Raw genomic sequence first — 15,838 nt, 5'->3', positions numbered from 1 at the left:
CGGTCTGCTTGGAAGCCTTGTAATCTGTCCTCAATAGCAGAAACCCGCTGCTCAAGATGCTCAGTCCTCTTATTACATGTATCCATTTGCTGCAACAGACTTGCAACTTCTGCTTGTAACGCAGAGATTTTATACGTGCTTTCCTTTATCAATGTTTTAATGTCTTTCAGTTCAGACATTAGAGGTTCCAGGATATCTGAAATATCCCGTTCTTTTGACGCTTTCAGTGGCATCGGCAGGTCAGACTTAGGCCTCTTGGCACTGCCCACTGCAAAAGCAGCCTCCAACTTACTTTGCTTTCCAGATGCCATCCTAAAACTTATATATTATACTCACTATATATGCGTATAATGAATACTCCTACATCGCCCATGTTTTGTACACGTGTAACCTGCTAGTTAGGCAAAAAAGATGGAGAAGGGAGAAAGCCATTGATTCAAGCGTCCGTTCCTCTTCAGCGCCAAGCCACACCCCTGAACTGGAAGGATTTCACACTGTTGAATTTTCATTTTTGGTGGGAAACTGTGTGCCTGTTTTATAAATATGAAGCTAATTTAGCTGAAAAATCGGGGAATATGGCATCATTTAAGGATGTTTGAAGCCCTTTAGAGGATTTCGTTAAGCAATGTGTGTGATGGAATGATTGACCTGCCAGACATATGGGAGGAAGGTAGGGTGGGGGTTTGGGTTAGGGAGGGACGGAGGGAGTAATGGGTAGATAATAACATGTTTTTTGTTAAGAATTTTCTAATGTATGTTTACATATGTTTATAATATATTTGTGTGTTGCATTTTTCTGTAAGATGTTAAAACTTAATAAAGATAGAACTAAAAAAAAAAAAAAAAAAAGGAACTAGTGGAAATCCTTTGTAGTCACACCAGTGCAGAATGTATTACAGTAATATAGTCTTGATGGTATTGTGGTGAGAAGAACCACTGTCACTTCTTACCTTCTTGATGTACAGAGAGAGAAACAGCATAGTTGTTAGAGGCAGTTGAGGGTTGCTTAGATTTGGGGGATCTGCACAAGTGTTGAGTGTAGCTGTACTCCAAGGTTTCTGGCCTGTGATTTAAAGAGGAGTCGTAGCACCCAAAAGGGATTCGGAAGTTAGTAGCAGAAAGTGGGCTGAGCCAGAATTCTGGCGGAGAGGCTGGTTTGTTGCGGATTTTTAAAGAAGAGCTAATAGACCATGGAACATGTCATTTGGTTCACACCACAAGCTTTTCAACCAGTTCCAAGAATTGTTTTTTGGCAAATGCTTTTTACATAAAAGACTTTGTTTTTTGTACTTTCCAATCATTTTGTGGTGCCTCTAAGTCAATATTTATTCATTAGTTTCAACATCTGTAGAAGTGGTACAGCAACTCCTGTTAAACATTTTCTAGAAATTTATGTACCAAAATGAAAGCAGGGAATAAATAACATCGCCAATCACACAAAGAACTTGATTTTAAAAGCAGCATTCTCAACTAAGATACGGCCATGTTAAAGAAAACAACCATTTACATTATTTTTTCTGAAAACTGTTTTGTTTTTGAAACCAAACCAAATTTGGTATACATATGACTTACTATCTGGGAAAAAATACTGTGGGGTGGGAAGGGGGTGACGTAAAAATAATCGATAAAGACAGGTATTAGTGTCTAATCCATAGTTTTCGGGCTCGCTGAGGTGAATACTGACACTCCTGATGCATTCTTGCTGCTAAAAATGAAGATGTGCACGATTCCTTTTCCTGTCTAATAGAATATTGGGATAAATAAATATCCAGGCAATTCTGGGTGATCAGCTAGTATATATATATATATATATATATATATATATATATAGCGTTTAGGTACAATATTCGGTAAGTTATGTGCATAAGTGGGAGCCCTGTCCATGTTCAACCCCTGTGTATGCCACCTTGCAAATATATGCCAAGTAAGTTAAGCACATGTTTGTACATAGAATAGCCTTAGGTGGCATATATGTACATATATGCTAGGATTCTAAACCTTGAAATGTAAACCGAGGCACTAATATAACCAGTTAGAATGAAGAATATTCTAATACATCAGTCAGCACCTGCAAGATGTTATCTCACAGTTTTGCCAAACTTCATTCTGTATTGTTAATCAATTTTTACAGGTCCTCAGCGGGCCACCACGCGCTCAAACCATCTCATTGTGCGGGGCTTTATGCTCCCACTCGTCATCGGACTCAGTATAAGTCTTACTACATGTATTTTATAAATATTTTTAAGAGATTTTTTAAATATATGCTAAAAGTACTTAGCTTGTATACTCGACGCTATTCGGGAGGGTGGAATCACCATTCACCAACATGTTTCGCCCGTATAATTCAAAGGGCTTTATCAAGGCTCCCTCTCCCATTCAAACCACTATCTCCAACCATTGCGTCAGAAACGGTTTCTGACGCAATGGTTGGAGATAGTGGTTTGAATGGGAGAGGGAGCCTTGATAAAGCCCTTTGAATTATACGGGCGAAACATGTTGGTGAATGGTGATTCCACCCTCCCGAATAACGTCAAGTATACAAGCTAAGTACTTTTAGCATATATTTAAAAAATCTCTTAAAAATATTTATAAAATACATGTAGTAAGACTTATACTGGGTCCGATGACGAGTGGGAGCATAAAGCCCCGCACAATGAGATGGTTTGAGTGTGTGGTGGCCCGCTGAGGACCTGTAAAAATTGATTAACAATACAGAATGAAGTTTGGCAAAACTATGAGATAACATCTTGGAGGATTCTAAACCTTTACACATGTAATGCTCATGTAAATACACTACATTACTTTACATAAAATTGCTTTTATTCTGCAGATACCTATAAAGGTCACTGCAGATAACATTAGAAGAAATTTGGACATAACCTAAGAATTACCACATTTTACATTTTTGATACAATTTGACCATCTGAATTACTCTTAAGAGAAGCTTCCTACAAAGATAAGTCTTCAGACCCATCCTAATTGCAATAGGCTGAGAATTCCAAAATAAAAGAGAGGAAAACCATTGCATAAATACTCCAAAATTCTTCACATTAAGAAAATGAAGTCAGAACTGCTTTTAAAAAGAATACTCAAAAAATAAACAAAAAGTACGCTTATATGAATATCTATAACAACTTCAATAAATTATTTCTGACAGCAAAGTCTATATCATATTTTCATTTGTGGATAGGTTGCGCTCAGAGACATGGAGCAAAAAGGGGACAAAGTCCCCCAAAACACCTCCCCACCCAATCAATGCAGACCTTCCACTTTGCTGAAGTTTAACACTGTGCATTAGCATCAAAATGTATTACCCAGAGACCCAGTGTTGTAATATTACAACATCACATTTAAGGCTACAAAATAAACCCTCCCCCATTTTTTTTCTTTTTAAAACTTCATGTACATTACTAATAGAACCTATTGTTCAGTTCTGCAACACCATTGGATGGTTGAATGTGTAAATAGGTCTGTTTATCTGGCCATGAAGTCATACAACCCTGTTGCCTGCTTTGGAGTATATCATCTTGTTGTTTTGGACGGGATACATCAGGACTAAAGTAAGTAAAAAGCTTGAAATATTTTTTTATGTGATCATTAATATGTGTAGATCATGCAGATTTTATGACATCATTGAATATACTGATTTTAAGAGATTTAGAGCTGGTTATTTCTATGTTGTAATTTTACAACAGTGGGTCAAAGTGATAGCAAGGTTTTGTCTGCACTCCCCTGAGACCCAGTGTTGTAATATTACAACATCACATTTAAGGCTACAAAATAAACCCTCCCCCATTTTTTTTCTTTTTAAAACTTCATGTACATTACTAATAGAACCTATTGTTCAGTTCTGCAACACCATTGGATGGTTGAATGTGTAAATAGGTCTGTTTATCTGGCCATGAAGTCATACAACCCTGTTGCCTGCTTTGGAGTATATCATCTTGTTGTTTTGGACGGGATACATCAGGACTAAAGTAAGTAAAAAGCTTGAAATATTTTTTTATGTGATCATTAATATGTGTAGATCATGCAGATTTTATGACATCATTGAATATACTGATTTTAAGAGATTTAGAGCTGGTTATTTCTATGTTGTAATTTTACAACAGTGGGTCAAAGTGATAGCAAGGTTTTGTCTGCACTTTAAACTTGAGAAGGTGATAAATCTCCAGGAGGTGAGGAAGTGTTTGCATGTCTAATTGAACAATAGGTCTACTTGATAGAAGTTGTGGAATGTAAAGTATGAATCTTTGCAGTAGCATAATTAGTTAATTTGCTTTGTAGTTACTTAGCTTTTCTTTCAACTTTCAGAATGTCTGAAACCAAGAAAAACCAAACCATGTATAGTGTGCAGGATGTAATTGAGGCCATCCAGAATGGGGACAGTGACTTGGAAATGCCCTTTGACACAGATTCAAGTGACGAAGAGGAATATGGAGTTATCGGTGAAGTGGACAAGGAAAATAAATTACCCGATGACCACCTAACTTCTGATGTTCAAATCATCCCAACAGAGGCAGAACATCCTGATGCCAAGACTGGGCCCCGTGACAGATATCGATGGCTGAAAAAGAATTTCATCTCTCCCAGTACTGATTTTTCTGGTCAGGATGTCAGTAATGATGTCCATTCCCTCTGCACACCACTGGAGTACTTTCAGAAGTTTGTGACAGAAGATATGATCAACGCTCTGGCAGATAACACAAATCTGTACAGTTTTCAGAAGAAAGGATCATCTATAAACACAAACACAAAGGAAATAGAGCAGATGATTGGCATGTATCTGAAGATGGGTCTTGTCCAAATGCCTGGAGTCCGTATGTACTGGGAAGCAGACACAAGATACAGTCCTGTCGCTGATGTAATGTCACGAAACAGATTCCAGTCTCTGTTGACATCATTACATTTTGTGAACAATCTAACCGTGTCTGAGATGGAACAAAAAAGTGACAAACTCTGGAAACTCAGACCATGGCTTGATGCTTTCAGAGAGAAATGCCTAAAAGTGGTCCCTGAAGAACATAACTCTGTTGATGAAATGATGATCCCTTTCAGGGGGAAATTCAGCAGCATCAAACAGTACATGCGTGGCAAGCCAAACCCATGGGGGTTCAAGCTGTGGGTAAGGACTGGAATCTCTGGTATACTTTGTGATTTTGATGTGTACCAAGGCAGTGTGAATGGAATATGGGCAAGATCTGAACTTGGACTATCAGGGGATGTTGTGATGAAACTTGCTTCCACACTTCCACATAGTCACAACTACAAGATCTATGCAGACAACTTTTTCACCAGCATCCCATTGATAGTTAGGCTGCTGGATTGTGGAATTCATTACACAGGAACAGCCAGACAAGTGCGCCTTCCAAACTGTAATCTTGAGGATGAGAAAAGCTTGAAGAAAAAGGGAAGAGGAAGCTTTGATGTCAGAGTGGAGTCAAATCACAACATTTGTGCTGTGAAATGGTTTGACAACAGACAGGTTACACTTGTGTCTTCCTTTGCTGGCCCACAACCAGTGGAGAAGATTCAACGCTGGGACAAAACTGCCAAAAGATTTGTTGAAGTTGAGAGGCCTTATATCGTGGCTGCCTATAACAAATTCATGGGCGGAGTGGATTTGTTAGACTCATTTGCAGCAAAATACAAGTTTCCACTGAAGTCCTACCGCTGGTACCTTTACATCTTCTGGCACACCATTAACCTAGCTGTGATCAATGCTTGGCTCCTGTACAAAAGGGACTGCAAAGCTTTGGATATCCCAAAGAAACAGATGCTAAACAGGAGAATGTTTCAGGCCCAGTTGGCATCTTCTCTTATCCTGATCGGAACGGCTGGGTCAGTGTCAAAGCGAGGGCGACCATCTGCAAGCCCAGTTTCATCAAGAGGGGGCACCTTGACTTCCCAAAAGAGGCAGTTTACAGATGATGGAGGTTCTTCAGCTGCCATGACAGCCAAAAAGTCAAATGCACACCCTCCAAAGGAAGTTTGCAAGGACATGATTGGACATTTTCCCATCAAAGCCGATAGAGGACGGTGCCGACACTGTGCAAAAGGCTATACCAACACACTTTGCAGGAAGTGCAATGTTCGCCTGTGCTTTTCAGAGCAAAATAACTGTTTTTGGAACTACCATAACTGAATAAATGAACAAATAAAACATGCACATATAGGGCTCGATTCACAAAACCGTGCTATGAAGATAGCACAAGTGCTATTTCATAGCGTGGCCGTTTTTACCTGTATTTGCGCTAACATGAAATTTTTTGTGTAAAAACACGAAATTTCTTGATTACCGCTGATAGAAGTCAATGGGCGCTTCACAGGGAAAAATTTGCGTTTTTATATGATACTCATTTTTTGTATTAAATTGATAATAAAAATTACTTTTTTCTTTATTATACTATTGTTGTTGTGTATATACATAAACTTAGGTGGGTCTTTATAAGCTGTAAAGTACAAATAAACTTTTAATTATTCCTTACATGTGTTCAGAGAGAGAGTGACACTATTGAAATTCTGCTACCTTACAGGCCCAGCGTTGCAATTTTACAACATCCTCCCCAAAAGTTACTAAAATGTCAAAATAAAAAAAAAACACTGATTTAGGGATCACAAGCCTCCTATAACAACATGTGAACGTTCAAAAACATTTTTTTACGTTTTTTTCTATATTTGGGTCTCTGGGGGTTAAGCAGCACTTATCTTTTTAGGTGAAGTTCTTTGGCCTGTGTGAATTATTTGGGTCTGTTCTGGGGGCGCGAGAAGAATGACACAGTATCCAGCCTCTTAAATTTAATTTTTAGGAGTATTTTAAGAGGCTGTTTGTTCCATGTTTATGAGAAGAGACACCCACAAAGGGCCAAAAATTTAACCTCTAGGGGTTTTAAGGTCTTTTGGGTCATTGTTTGCAGGCTAACAGTGCAACATATCAACAGCCTCCCTCTAGATATTGGGGGAAAGTTTAAAACACAAAGAGAGCAATATTATCAGCTCAGTACTACAGCTACTGAAGTTGCTGCACCATTTTTAAAAATCAGCTCTGTGTCTTAATCTAATCAGAATGAAGATATTTACCAGAATGCACTGTTGTATATTAACTTAGTAAATATAAACTACTGTAGTTACTGTACTTAATAAAGTTTTGTTACTTTTACTTGTAAAGAAGTACAGGATAACATTTGCTAGTACTGCTACTATTAATCGCATATATAGTGCTGAAAGGCGTACGCAGCCAGTGGCATAGGTAGGGTGAGAGGATAGGTATGTTCATATTTCCTATATCTTTGCAAATGGCAGCCCACCCCCCTGAATTATCATTATCCAAAATATGCAGATTGTGCCATTCTACTGTAACCAGTTTATTTATTCACATTACGATGTCCTCCTTCTATTTGTAAACATGCTGGTCGCCAGCAAAATGTTAACGTTATAGAGAAAGATATCCCGCCTCCTCTGCACTATCACACAGTCGTACAATCAGGGCCTTAGAACAGATTGATCAGTCTAAATTTTGCCCTCAGGATTTATGAGCTCAGAGCATTCGGGGATTTAACATCATTTACATCCTTTTAATTAGCAGTCTGCAAAACCGGAGACAAAGCCAACACTGAACCAGTCCTGCTGTCAGATCTCAAGGTGCTGGAGAAGTTTGGAAGTGGCTGTGCAAATGTACAATGTGCGTGAAAGATTTAGGCCAGTATGTACCACTTACAATTTACTCATTAGCAGCAAATTAAGGGTTCCTGTGTCTATTGTTTTTCTTCTGAATTAATGCTATTTTGACAAAGAAGAAGAGAAAATGGGTGAAATTACAGAAGAAGATGTAGAGAAGTACTTGGAAAGCAACCCTCAATTTGCCAAGGATTATTTTGACAGAAAGCAGCGAGCGGAGGTGGTTGGAGCCCTTTTTAAAAACGAACTAGCTGACATAAAGGATGGAATTTCCGTCAGAGAGATGTCCAGGCTGGAAGAACTGGGTATCATTTTGGAACTGGCACAGGACATACAAGACCTTGAGCTGATGGAGAAGACCGTGCACAAAGTGCTGCGGAGGGTGGCTTTTCTCCTGCAAGCGCATTATTGTAGCATGTTCACCTACAGGGCTCGCAATGGCATCCCTGAGCTGGCCACCAGGCTCTTCAATGTCACTAAGAGCTCCAGCTTTGAGGAGAACCTGGTGGCCCCACAAAGCGAAATTGTATTTCCCCTTGATATTGGCATCGTGGGATGGGTTGCTCATACAAAAAAGACTTTAAATGTACCCGACGTGAGAAAGGTAAGCTGCTCCCTTGAAAGGCACTGGTGCCTGATGTTAAACATGAAATTAACACTATCCAAAAACCCTTTGAAAATGAATGCTGTTCTCTAATCTGGAAAGACCACAAACAATTATTGGTTTTATTTACAATAACTATTTGTTGAGGAGGAGGAAAAAGCCTCTGCCTCTGACCTGCCGCATATGCTTTGTGATACGGACAGTTAGAAACTTTGAAGATACCTGCCTGGCATTAAAAAAAAAAACAAACCTCTTCCCAAATTGCATTCATTTGTCAAATCTCTCATCAAGTTTCATTCAATTATCTCAAAATTCACTTAAAGTTCATTCATCTCAAATGTTAGGTACATGCTCAAAACCCCACCATTTCTCTCCTTCTTCAAACATGAGTATTAATGTGCATTGTTGCAGATGACATACAGTAGGTGCAATTATGCTGGTCACAAGTATTCTTATTTATGAGTACCCTATGGGCGGAATTCATCAAGGGGCACTGATTTAGGGCACGCTAATGATTAGTGTAGGCTAAATGTTAAGATGCCCATTATGTTCCTATGGGTGTCTTAACATTCAGCGGCTGCCAATTCGGTTAGTACCCCCTTGATGAATTCCCCCCTAATTCATCTGAACAATCATTTTAAATGGAAAGATGCAAATGAACTAAGATTGCAAAAGAAATAGCAGCTATTGTTTTTTTTTAAGCATATTCGACTTGTTGTCTTAATGCTTCCTTGGTCTGCTGCCTTTCTGACAAAGAGCATCTGACTTGTGGTTCCTTATCGTCAAAAGGAGGGCTTGGGGCTAATCTTTCTAAACTAATAAGGCTGCTTACATGCCAGAGGGTTAGGAGGATTAAGAAAGATATGGACGGCATGTGCTCAAGTTTCATTTAGAACTGATTTCTAGGAGGATTAGGAAGGAGCTGTTTACACACAAGAATGGCAGTGGCACATTTATAAATCACGTATAAGGAATAATTTTGGAAAGGTGCCCCTTATACAAAGAACTGCCCTGATGCTGACTTTCAGAAATTCTTGGAGGTGGTATGTTTGGCAAATATTTGGAGCATTTCTTACCATGGTTAATGTATGCATTTTGTAAAGGCCGTACACATTTGAGGTGCTAAAATTAAATGTCAGCAGGTATGCCTGTTGTATATCATGCAAAAATCCCCACAAACTTGCCTTATAGGTCTTGCTTGCTGAGGTGTTTGTTGAAGGAGAATTACATGCAGTCAGTGCTCCCTGTTATTCCCTATCCTATTTCTCCATCAGGGCCAGTGAGACAATGGAGGACTGAATGATTTGCTGAAGGTCACAAGAGGCAGTGTGGGACTTGAACCCATAGCCTCATGGTGCTGAGGCTGTAGTTCTAACCACTAAGCCACTCCTTCCCTCCTACCAGGGCAAGGGTAGAAACTTAGAAAGGGGTTTAAAGCTCACTGTTAGATTGTGCCTTCTTCAACTTTGGGTAGACTTGGAGGCCCCTGTGGCATGGAGATCTAGGCAGCTGTCCTGGATGCCACCCCCTCCCCCCATGCCATCCCTGCTCTCCATTTACCTTTGTCAGTCTTTATAATTCCTTAAACCCCTCTCTTTTCTTCTACCGGCTCCCGATATATCTTTGTCTGCTTAATTATCATCTTGACTAGAACTTGAGGGAAAGTTGCTCAGGAGTCATGGTTCAGTGAGGTTTCTTGGAAGGATACTATCAAAACAGGGAAGTTAGGGCATCCTGATAGAAAGCTTACAGCAAAGGCAAAAGTAAGTTGGGAGCCTTTAAGGGAAGAACAGAGTAAAGATTTTCCTATTATCTCTGTTAACTGCTGAGTATAATTTGAAATGTCTGTATACAAAAGCAGAAAGCCTAAATAGTAAAACAGAAGAGTTAGAGTTAGCACTGAATGAAGAGATAAATATAATAGGCGTCTTAGAGACCTGGGTGAAAGGATAACCAATGAGACATGGCATTACTAGAGTACAAATTACGAGGGCGAATCAAAAATTAAATGCAATTGTTAAATGATAACCAGAATAGAGCTAGCAAATTTCAACATATGTACTCATATATTGCCTGTTGGATAGTTCGTGCAGTGCTCGGCCTTTAGTTGTGTGGCAGCAACAAGGTCAGAAACATGGATGCTCCATTGCAAGACTGCACCATCAAAGTAGTGCGCTTTCTTTGGGCAGAGTTTGTGAAACCTGTGGAAATGCACCATCTGATATTGACCCAGTATGGACATAGCACCATGAATCAACGAAAGGTTTATGAGTGGGTTAAAAGGTTTAAAGCATGAAGATTAGGTGTAACTGATGAAGGTCATTCTGGTTGCACATCAACATCGCGCACACAAGAGCACATTGACAGGGCGAATGCCTAGATTAGAGAAGACCAACAGATAATGGTGTCTCAACTGGCTGCAAATTTGGATATCAGCTATAGATCTGCATTTGCCATAATGCATGATGACGTGGGATACAGGAAAGTCTGCGCATGATGGGTTCCCAAACAGTTTACTGGTCTCCACAAGTAAAAGCATGTGAAGTTCTTGAGATGGTATGAAGAAGATCCAAGTATTCTGGAGAGAACCATCACCGGTGCATCAATGTGACCCGGAGAGCAAAATACAAAGCCTAATGAAGTAAAGGCAGCGGTGCTTACCTGGCTTCAGGAGCAGCTGTAAATCTTCTCTGCAGGAATGCAGAAGATAGTTGAACAATACAACAAATGTGTCATCTTGCCGGGGGACTATGTGGAAAAGTGATACGTTCAATTGCTCACAGTTACTTCTATTTAGAAATAAGAAAAGAATGACAATTCTAGCACTGGAAAGACTAGAGAGGAAAGACAAAGGATGTATCATTCAACAGACAAACAGAGACAAATCTATAGCACACATTCATTTCATTTTGTTACTGTAAGACCGAAGGATCCATCTCATTGCTATGAATCTTCTGGGAAAGCTTGGAAAAAAGGATAGGTTTTCAGAAGTCTAGGGTACAAGAGTTCACAATGGATTTCACTAGAATGGGAATTCCATAGTGTCAGGACAAATGCAAAAAAAAGACTGAATGCCGGGTAGATACAAGTTTCACCACATGAACCAAAGGTAGAGTTAGTTGGTGAGCTGTTACTTGCTTCATATCATGTACGAAGGAGTGCTGAAAAGTTCTCAGCCCGACCAACCAACTTCCTAAATTCTGAGTGTTATTTTGCCACTGTAGCTGAAAAGAGTGCTGCCTTACTTCCTGAAGTGCCAAACTGCAGAAATGAAATTCTGTGTTTTGACATTGTTTCAGATCATTGATTTATTTATATTCTGCATATCCTACAATTCTATGCTGATTACAAATTATTCAGGTACTAGAGTTTTTTCCCCCCTATCTGTCCTTGCACTCTGTCTAATGTACATGGGGCACTGGGGGATTAAGTGACTTGCCCAGGATCACAAGGGTGCTGGGGCTGTAGTTCTAACCACTGCATCACACACTCCCACATCCCATATGATTGAACCATATCCATATCATTCTCTTCTTGGTTGGGCTGAGATCTTTTCAGCAACCCCTCCTACACTGCCTTGTACAGCAGGAATTTTAAAACAGCACTTATTTACTTTTCAGTACAATATTGAATTTGTGGTTTTTGAAGATTTTGTTGGCTTTTTTTAACCTGGTTTTTTTTTTTTAAATGATGATTTTGCAGTAATGTTTAGCAGCCAGAGGGGAGCGCACATGTTGCATGTGATCAGTTCCAGAAGCAACATCGGAAATTTTACAAGATCAAACTGTAAAGTATTTGTTAAATGAATTTCAATTTTCAGGAACCGCATCCCTTCAGTAATGGTATTAGCTTAGAATCGGTAACCGTTTTCTGGTACCAATTGTTAATAATGTTATAATGACCATATAGAAGTATGCTTTAGGTCAGGGGTAGGGAACTCTGGTCCTCGAGAGCCGTATTCCAGTCGGGTTTTCAGGATTTCCCCAATGAATATGCATTGAAAGCAGTGCATGCAAATAGATGTCATGTATATTCATTGGGGAAATCCTGAAAACCCGAATGGAATACGGCTCTCGAGGACTGGAGTTCCCTACCCCTGCTTTAGGTGAATCTCATCATGAAAAGGCAATTCTTAAATCCAAATAAATATATTTTCTTTGATTCAGCATAGTCATTTTTCTGAATTTGTGGACAAGCAGACTGGTTATGAAACCAAGAATATGCTAGCAACCCCGATTATGCAGGGCGACGAAGTGCTTGCTGTTGTAATGGCTGTGAATAAGTTTGATGCACCTGAATTCACTGAGGAGGATGAGGAGGTAATGCTATTCAAACATGGCAGCAATAACCTTCCTAAATAGATATTGTATTTAGGTCCAGTCCTGATTACCCTACTTGTCTGTCTTGTTGCATTTGTAGGTTTTTATCAGATACCTCAGTTTTATTTCCATGGTCCTAAAATACCATCAGATTACGTATCTTCACAACATTGAATCCAGAAAGAGCCAGGTAATACATTTAGATTATCAGTCCATCCTGCTGAGCTTTTAAAAAGATCCTCTGTTTTCGTGTTTAATTTGGTTTGTTAGTAGTTAAATCTAGTTTTTGTTCTGCAGTCTGGTGGTGGAAATCATCAGTACTTTTTCAGTGAAGGTAGTAGTACATTAAATAGATATGATGAACAAACCATTCTCATTTGGGGGGGGGCTAGACACCACAGAATTGATTGTGGGCCAATCTACAATCTCCCCAAGTGGACTCTGCTACTCTAAAGATCATGGCTTAATAAATTGGTCATTTAGCGCCACCTACCTCTATGAATTCTTTTAAGGGAAAAGCAATGACAAAGGTTGTGCCATATTGAACAACACCCTGATTCCTTCAAGTTTCTGACATAGTCCATCTTTGCGCTGTCCAGTATAAAATTCAAATGAAATGATATATGTGATGAATGGGGATGATTTTCTCCAGGTGAGGGATGTTAATTAGCTAACCTTGCTAATTATGTCAGATCTGTCAGCAGCATTTGACAGCTCGCTCTGCATTACACTGTGTCTTTCTGTTTCTGGAAAAGACCTAAAAGGCCATTTTAATCATCTGTGGTAAAACAGTTCCAGTGGGATTTACTAAACTGCCATACATGTTGGAAATTTCCTTGCAGTGTCACAGCCAAGAAAACCGTGCCCCCAGATGTGTCAATGAGTGTGATCTAGTTCAGTAAATTTAAAGGGGTTAAAGCTCTGTAAATAATCTCCTGAGCCCACCCCCACCCCCCTGGCATAATCTCCATCCCAAGCAATTTCCCAACACAGTACAAATTAAACCCTCCCTCTTAACAATCTCACTTTCGCTGCTGCCACTGTCACTACTTCTCCCTCTCTTAGCTAAAGGGAGGACTGCATGCTTTCAGGGGCAGGAGTGATGCCCAATTGCTCTTGCTGTACTGTCATGAAAGCCTAAAATGGTGCAGGCTGGTCCTCTCCTCACTTTTGCCCCATCACTCCTTTTCCTGAAAAACTGCAATCCTAAGTTTAGGTAGGCAAGAGGGAATGGTGCTAGGGTGACCAATGAGACATACAAGGAGGCAGGACATAGAAAAATAAAGACTGATTAAGACCATATGGCTTATCTAGTCTACCTAACCATACCATCTACAATCCCTTCCTCTGCCTTAGAGATCCAAAATACTTGTTCCAAGCTGTCCTGAATTCAGATACACTTTTATCTCCATCACCTCCAACAGGAGGCCGTTCCAAGCATTCACCACCCTTTTCATGAAAAGGTATTTTCTGAGGTTCCTTCTGAATCTATTCCCTTTCACCTTCATCCTATGCCATCTCATTCCAGAGTTTTCTTTCAATTGAAAAATACACACCTCATGCATATTTGTCACATAAGTATTTAAAAGTGTCTATCATATCTCCCCTCTCCCACCTTTCCTCCAAAGAATACATATTTAGATCTTTAAGTCTGTCCTCATACATCTTTTGATGTAGACCACCAACCATTTTAGTTACTTTCCTCTGGATTAACTCCATCCTATTTATATCTATTTGAAAGTGTGGTCTCCATAATTGTACACAATATTCTAAATGAGGCCTCACCAGAGTCTTAAAAAGTGGCATCAATACTTCCCTTTTCCTACTGGCCATTCCTCTCTCAAAATACCCAAGCATCCTTCTAGCTTTTGCTGTCACCTTTTCAAACCTGTTTGGCCTCCTTAAGATCATCATATACTATCACACCCAAGTTCTGCTTCTCTTTTGCGCACAAATGTTTTTCATCTCTTAAACTGTACTGTTACCTCAAGTTTTTGCATGACCTTGCATTTCTTAGCAATAAATCTTAGATGCCAAATTCCGGATTTTTCCTCAAGCTTCACTAGGTCCTTCCTCATATTATCCATACCATCACAAGTGTCTACTCTACTGAAAATTTTGGTATCATCTGCAAAGAGGTAAATCTTACCACACAGCTCCTCTGCCTTATCACTTACATAAATGTTAAAAAGAACAGACCCAAGAACCATACCTTGCAGTACACCACTTATAACATCCCTTTCCTTAGAGCAATATCCATTGACCACTACTCTCTGTCGCCTTCCACTCAATCAGTTCCTGATCCAGCCTATCACTTTGGAACCCATATCAAGGGCAGTCAGTTTACTAATTAGATGCCTGTGTGGAACAGTGTCAAAGGCTTTGCTAAAATCTAAATACACCATATCTAGTGCTTTTCCTCTATCCAATTTTCTGGTCACCCAGTGAAAGGAACAGATCAGATTTGTCTGACAAGACCTGCCTCTAGTTAATCCATGTTAGCTTGGCCTAGGAAATAATATGAAATTTGATGCCTAGTCAATCCTGCCTCGTGACTTCCAGGTCTCAAAAATGGCCACCAAGATCACTAGCAGTTATATTGCAGTATTACCTCTGATGGCCAGGCATTTGTTGGAGTGACAGAGGTTTCTTTCATGCAGTGTTTATTTCTGTGCTATGACAGTCTCTTGGATCATTGAAAATGTGTTGGTGGCTGTTAATGTTGGAAAACCTCATCACTCCCTGGTAGCAGGAGGATGGAAGGCCACAGAAATGTTGTGGACAGGTGATATTATAATAATAATAATTTATTTTGTATACCGCCATACCCAGCGAGTTCTAGGCTCCAGAAGTTATATGTTCCAGAAGTGTTCATTTATTCCAGTTTTTTATGTTAACCATAACTTTGATCTCACTCAAAGCATTGGTTGGCAGAGGTGAGGAGGGAAGTATAGGGCATCCCCAAACACCCCTGACTGTGAACACCTTAGCCCTTACACTGCCCTCCTTAGCATGTCCTGCACAATTATTATTTTTTTATTTCAAAAATTTTTATTTTAACAAATTTGCATACAAAGGAAAAGATATAACAGTTGGAATACATACACAACATATACAAAACTAAAGATAAGATAGTCATCTGCGGGATTTATAGCATGGAGACTAAAGAACTCAACGAAACAAGTCAAGAACCATCCCCCACCCCAATCCCACCCCACTGCACAATTATTAAACAGCT

General features: G+C 39.6%; 1 protein-coding gene across 1 annotated transcript in view; it reads left to right on the top strand.

The window, feature by feature from the left end:
- Nucleotides 1-15,838, top strand: part of LOC117360103 (cone cGMP-specific 3',5'-cyclic phosphodiesterase subunit alpha'-like) — a 121,977-nt gene that overhangs the window by 44,289 nt on the left and 61,850 nt on the right. Inside the window, 2 exon segments of the mRNA XM_033943772.1 lie at nucleotides 12,448-12,600; nucleotides 12,701-12,790. Of these exon segments, the coding sequence (XP_033799663.1) occupies nucleotides 12,448-12,600; nucleotides 12,701-12,790 (243 nt within the window).

This window comes from Geotrypetes seraphini, chromosome 4 (genome assembly GCF_902459505.1).
Source record: "Geotrypetes seraphini chromosome 4, aGeoSer1.1, whole genome shotgun sequence".
Lineage (NCBI taxonomy): Eukaryota > Metazoa > Chordata > Amphibia > Gymnophiona > Dermophiidae > Geotrypetes > Geotrypetes seraphini.
This window is presented reverse-complemented; position numbering and strand designations above follow the sequence as displayed.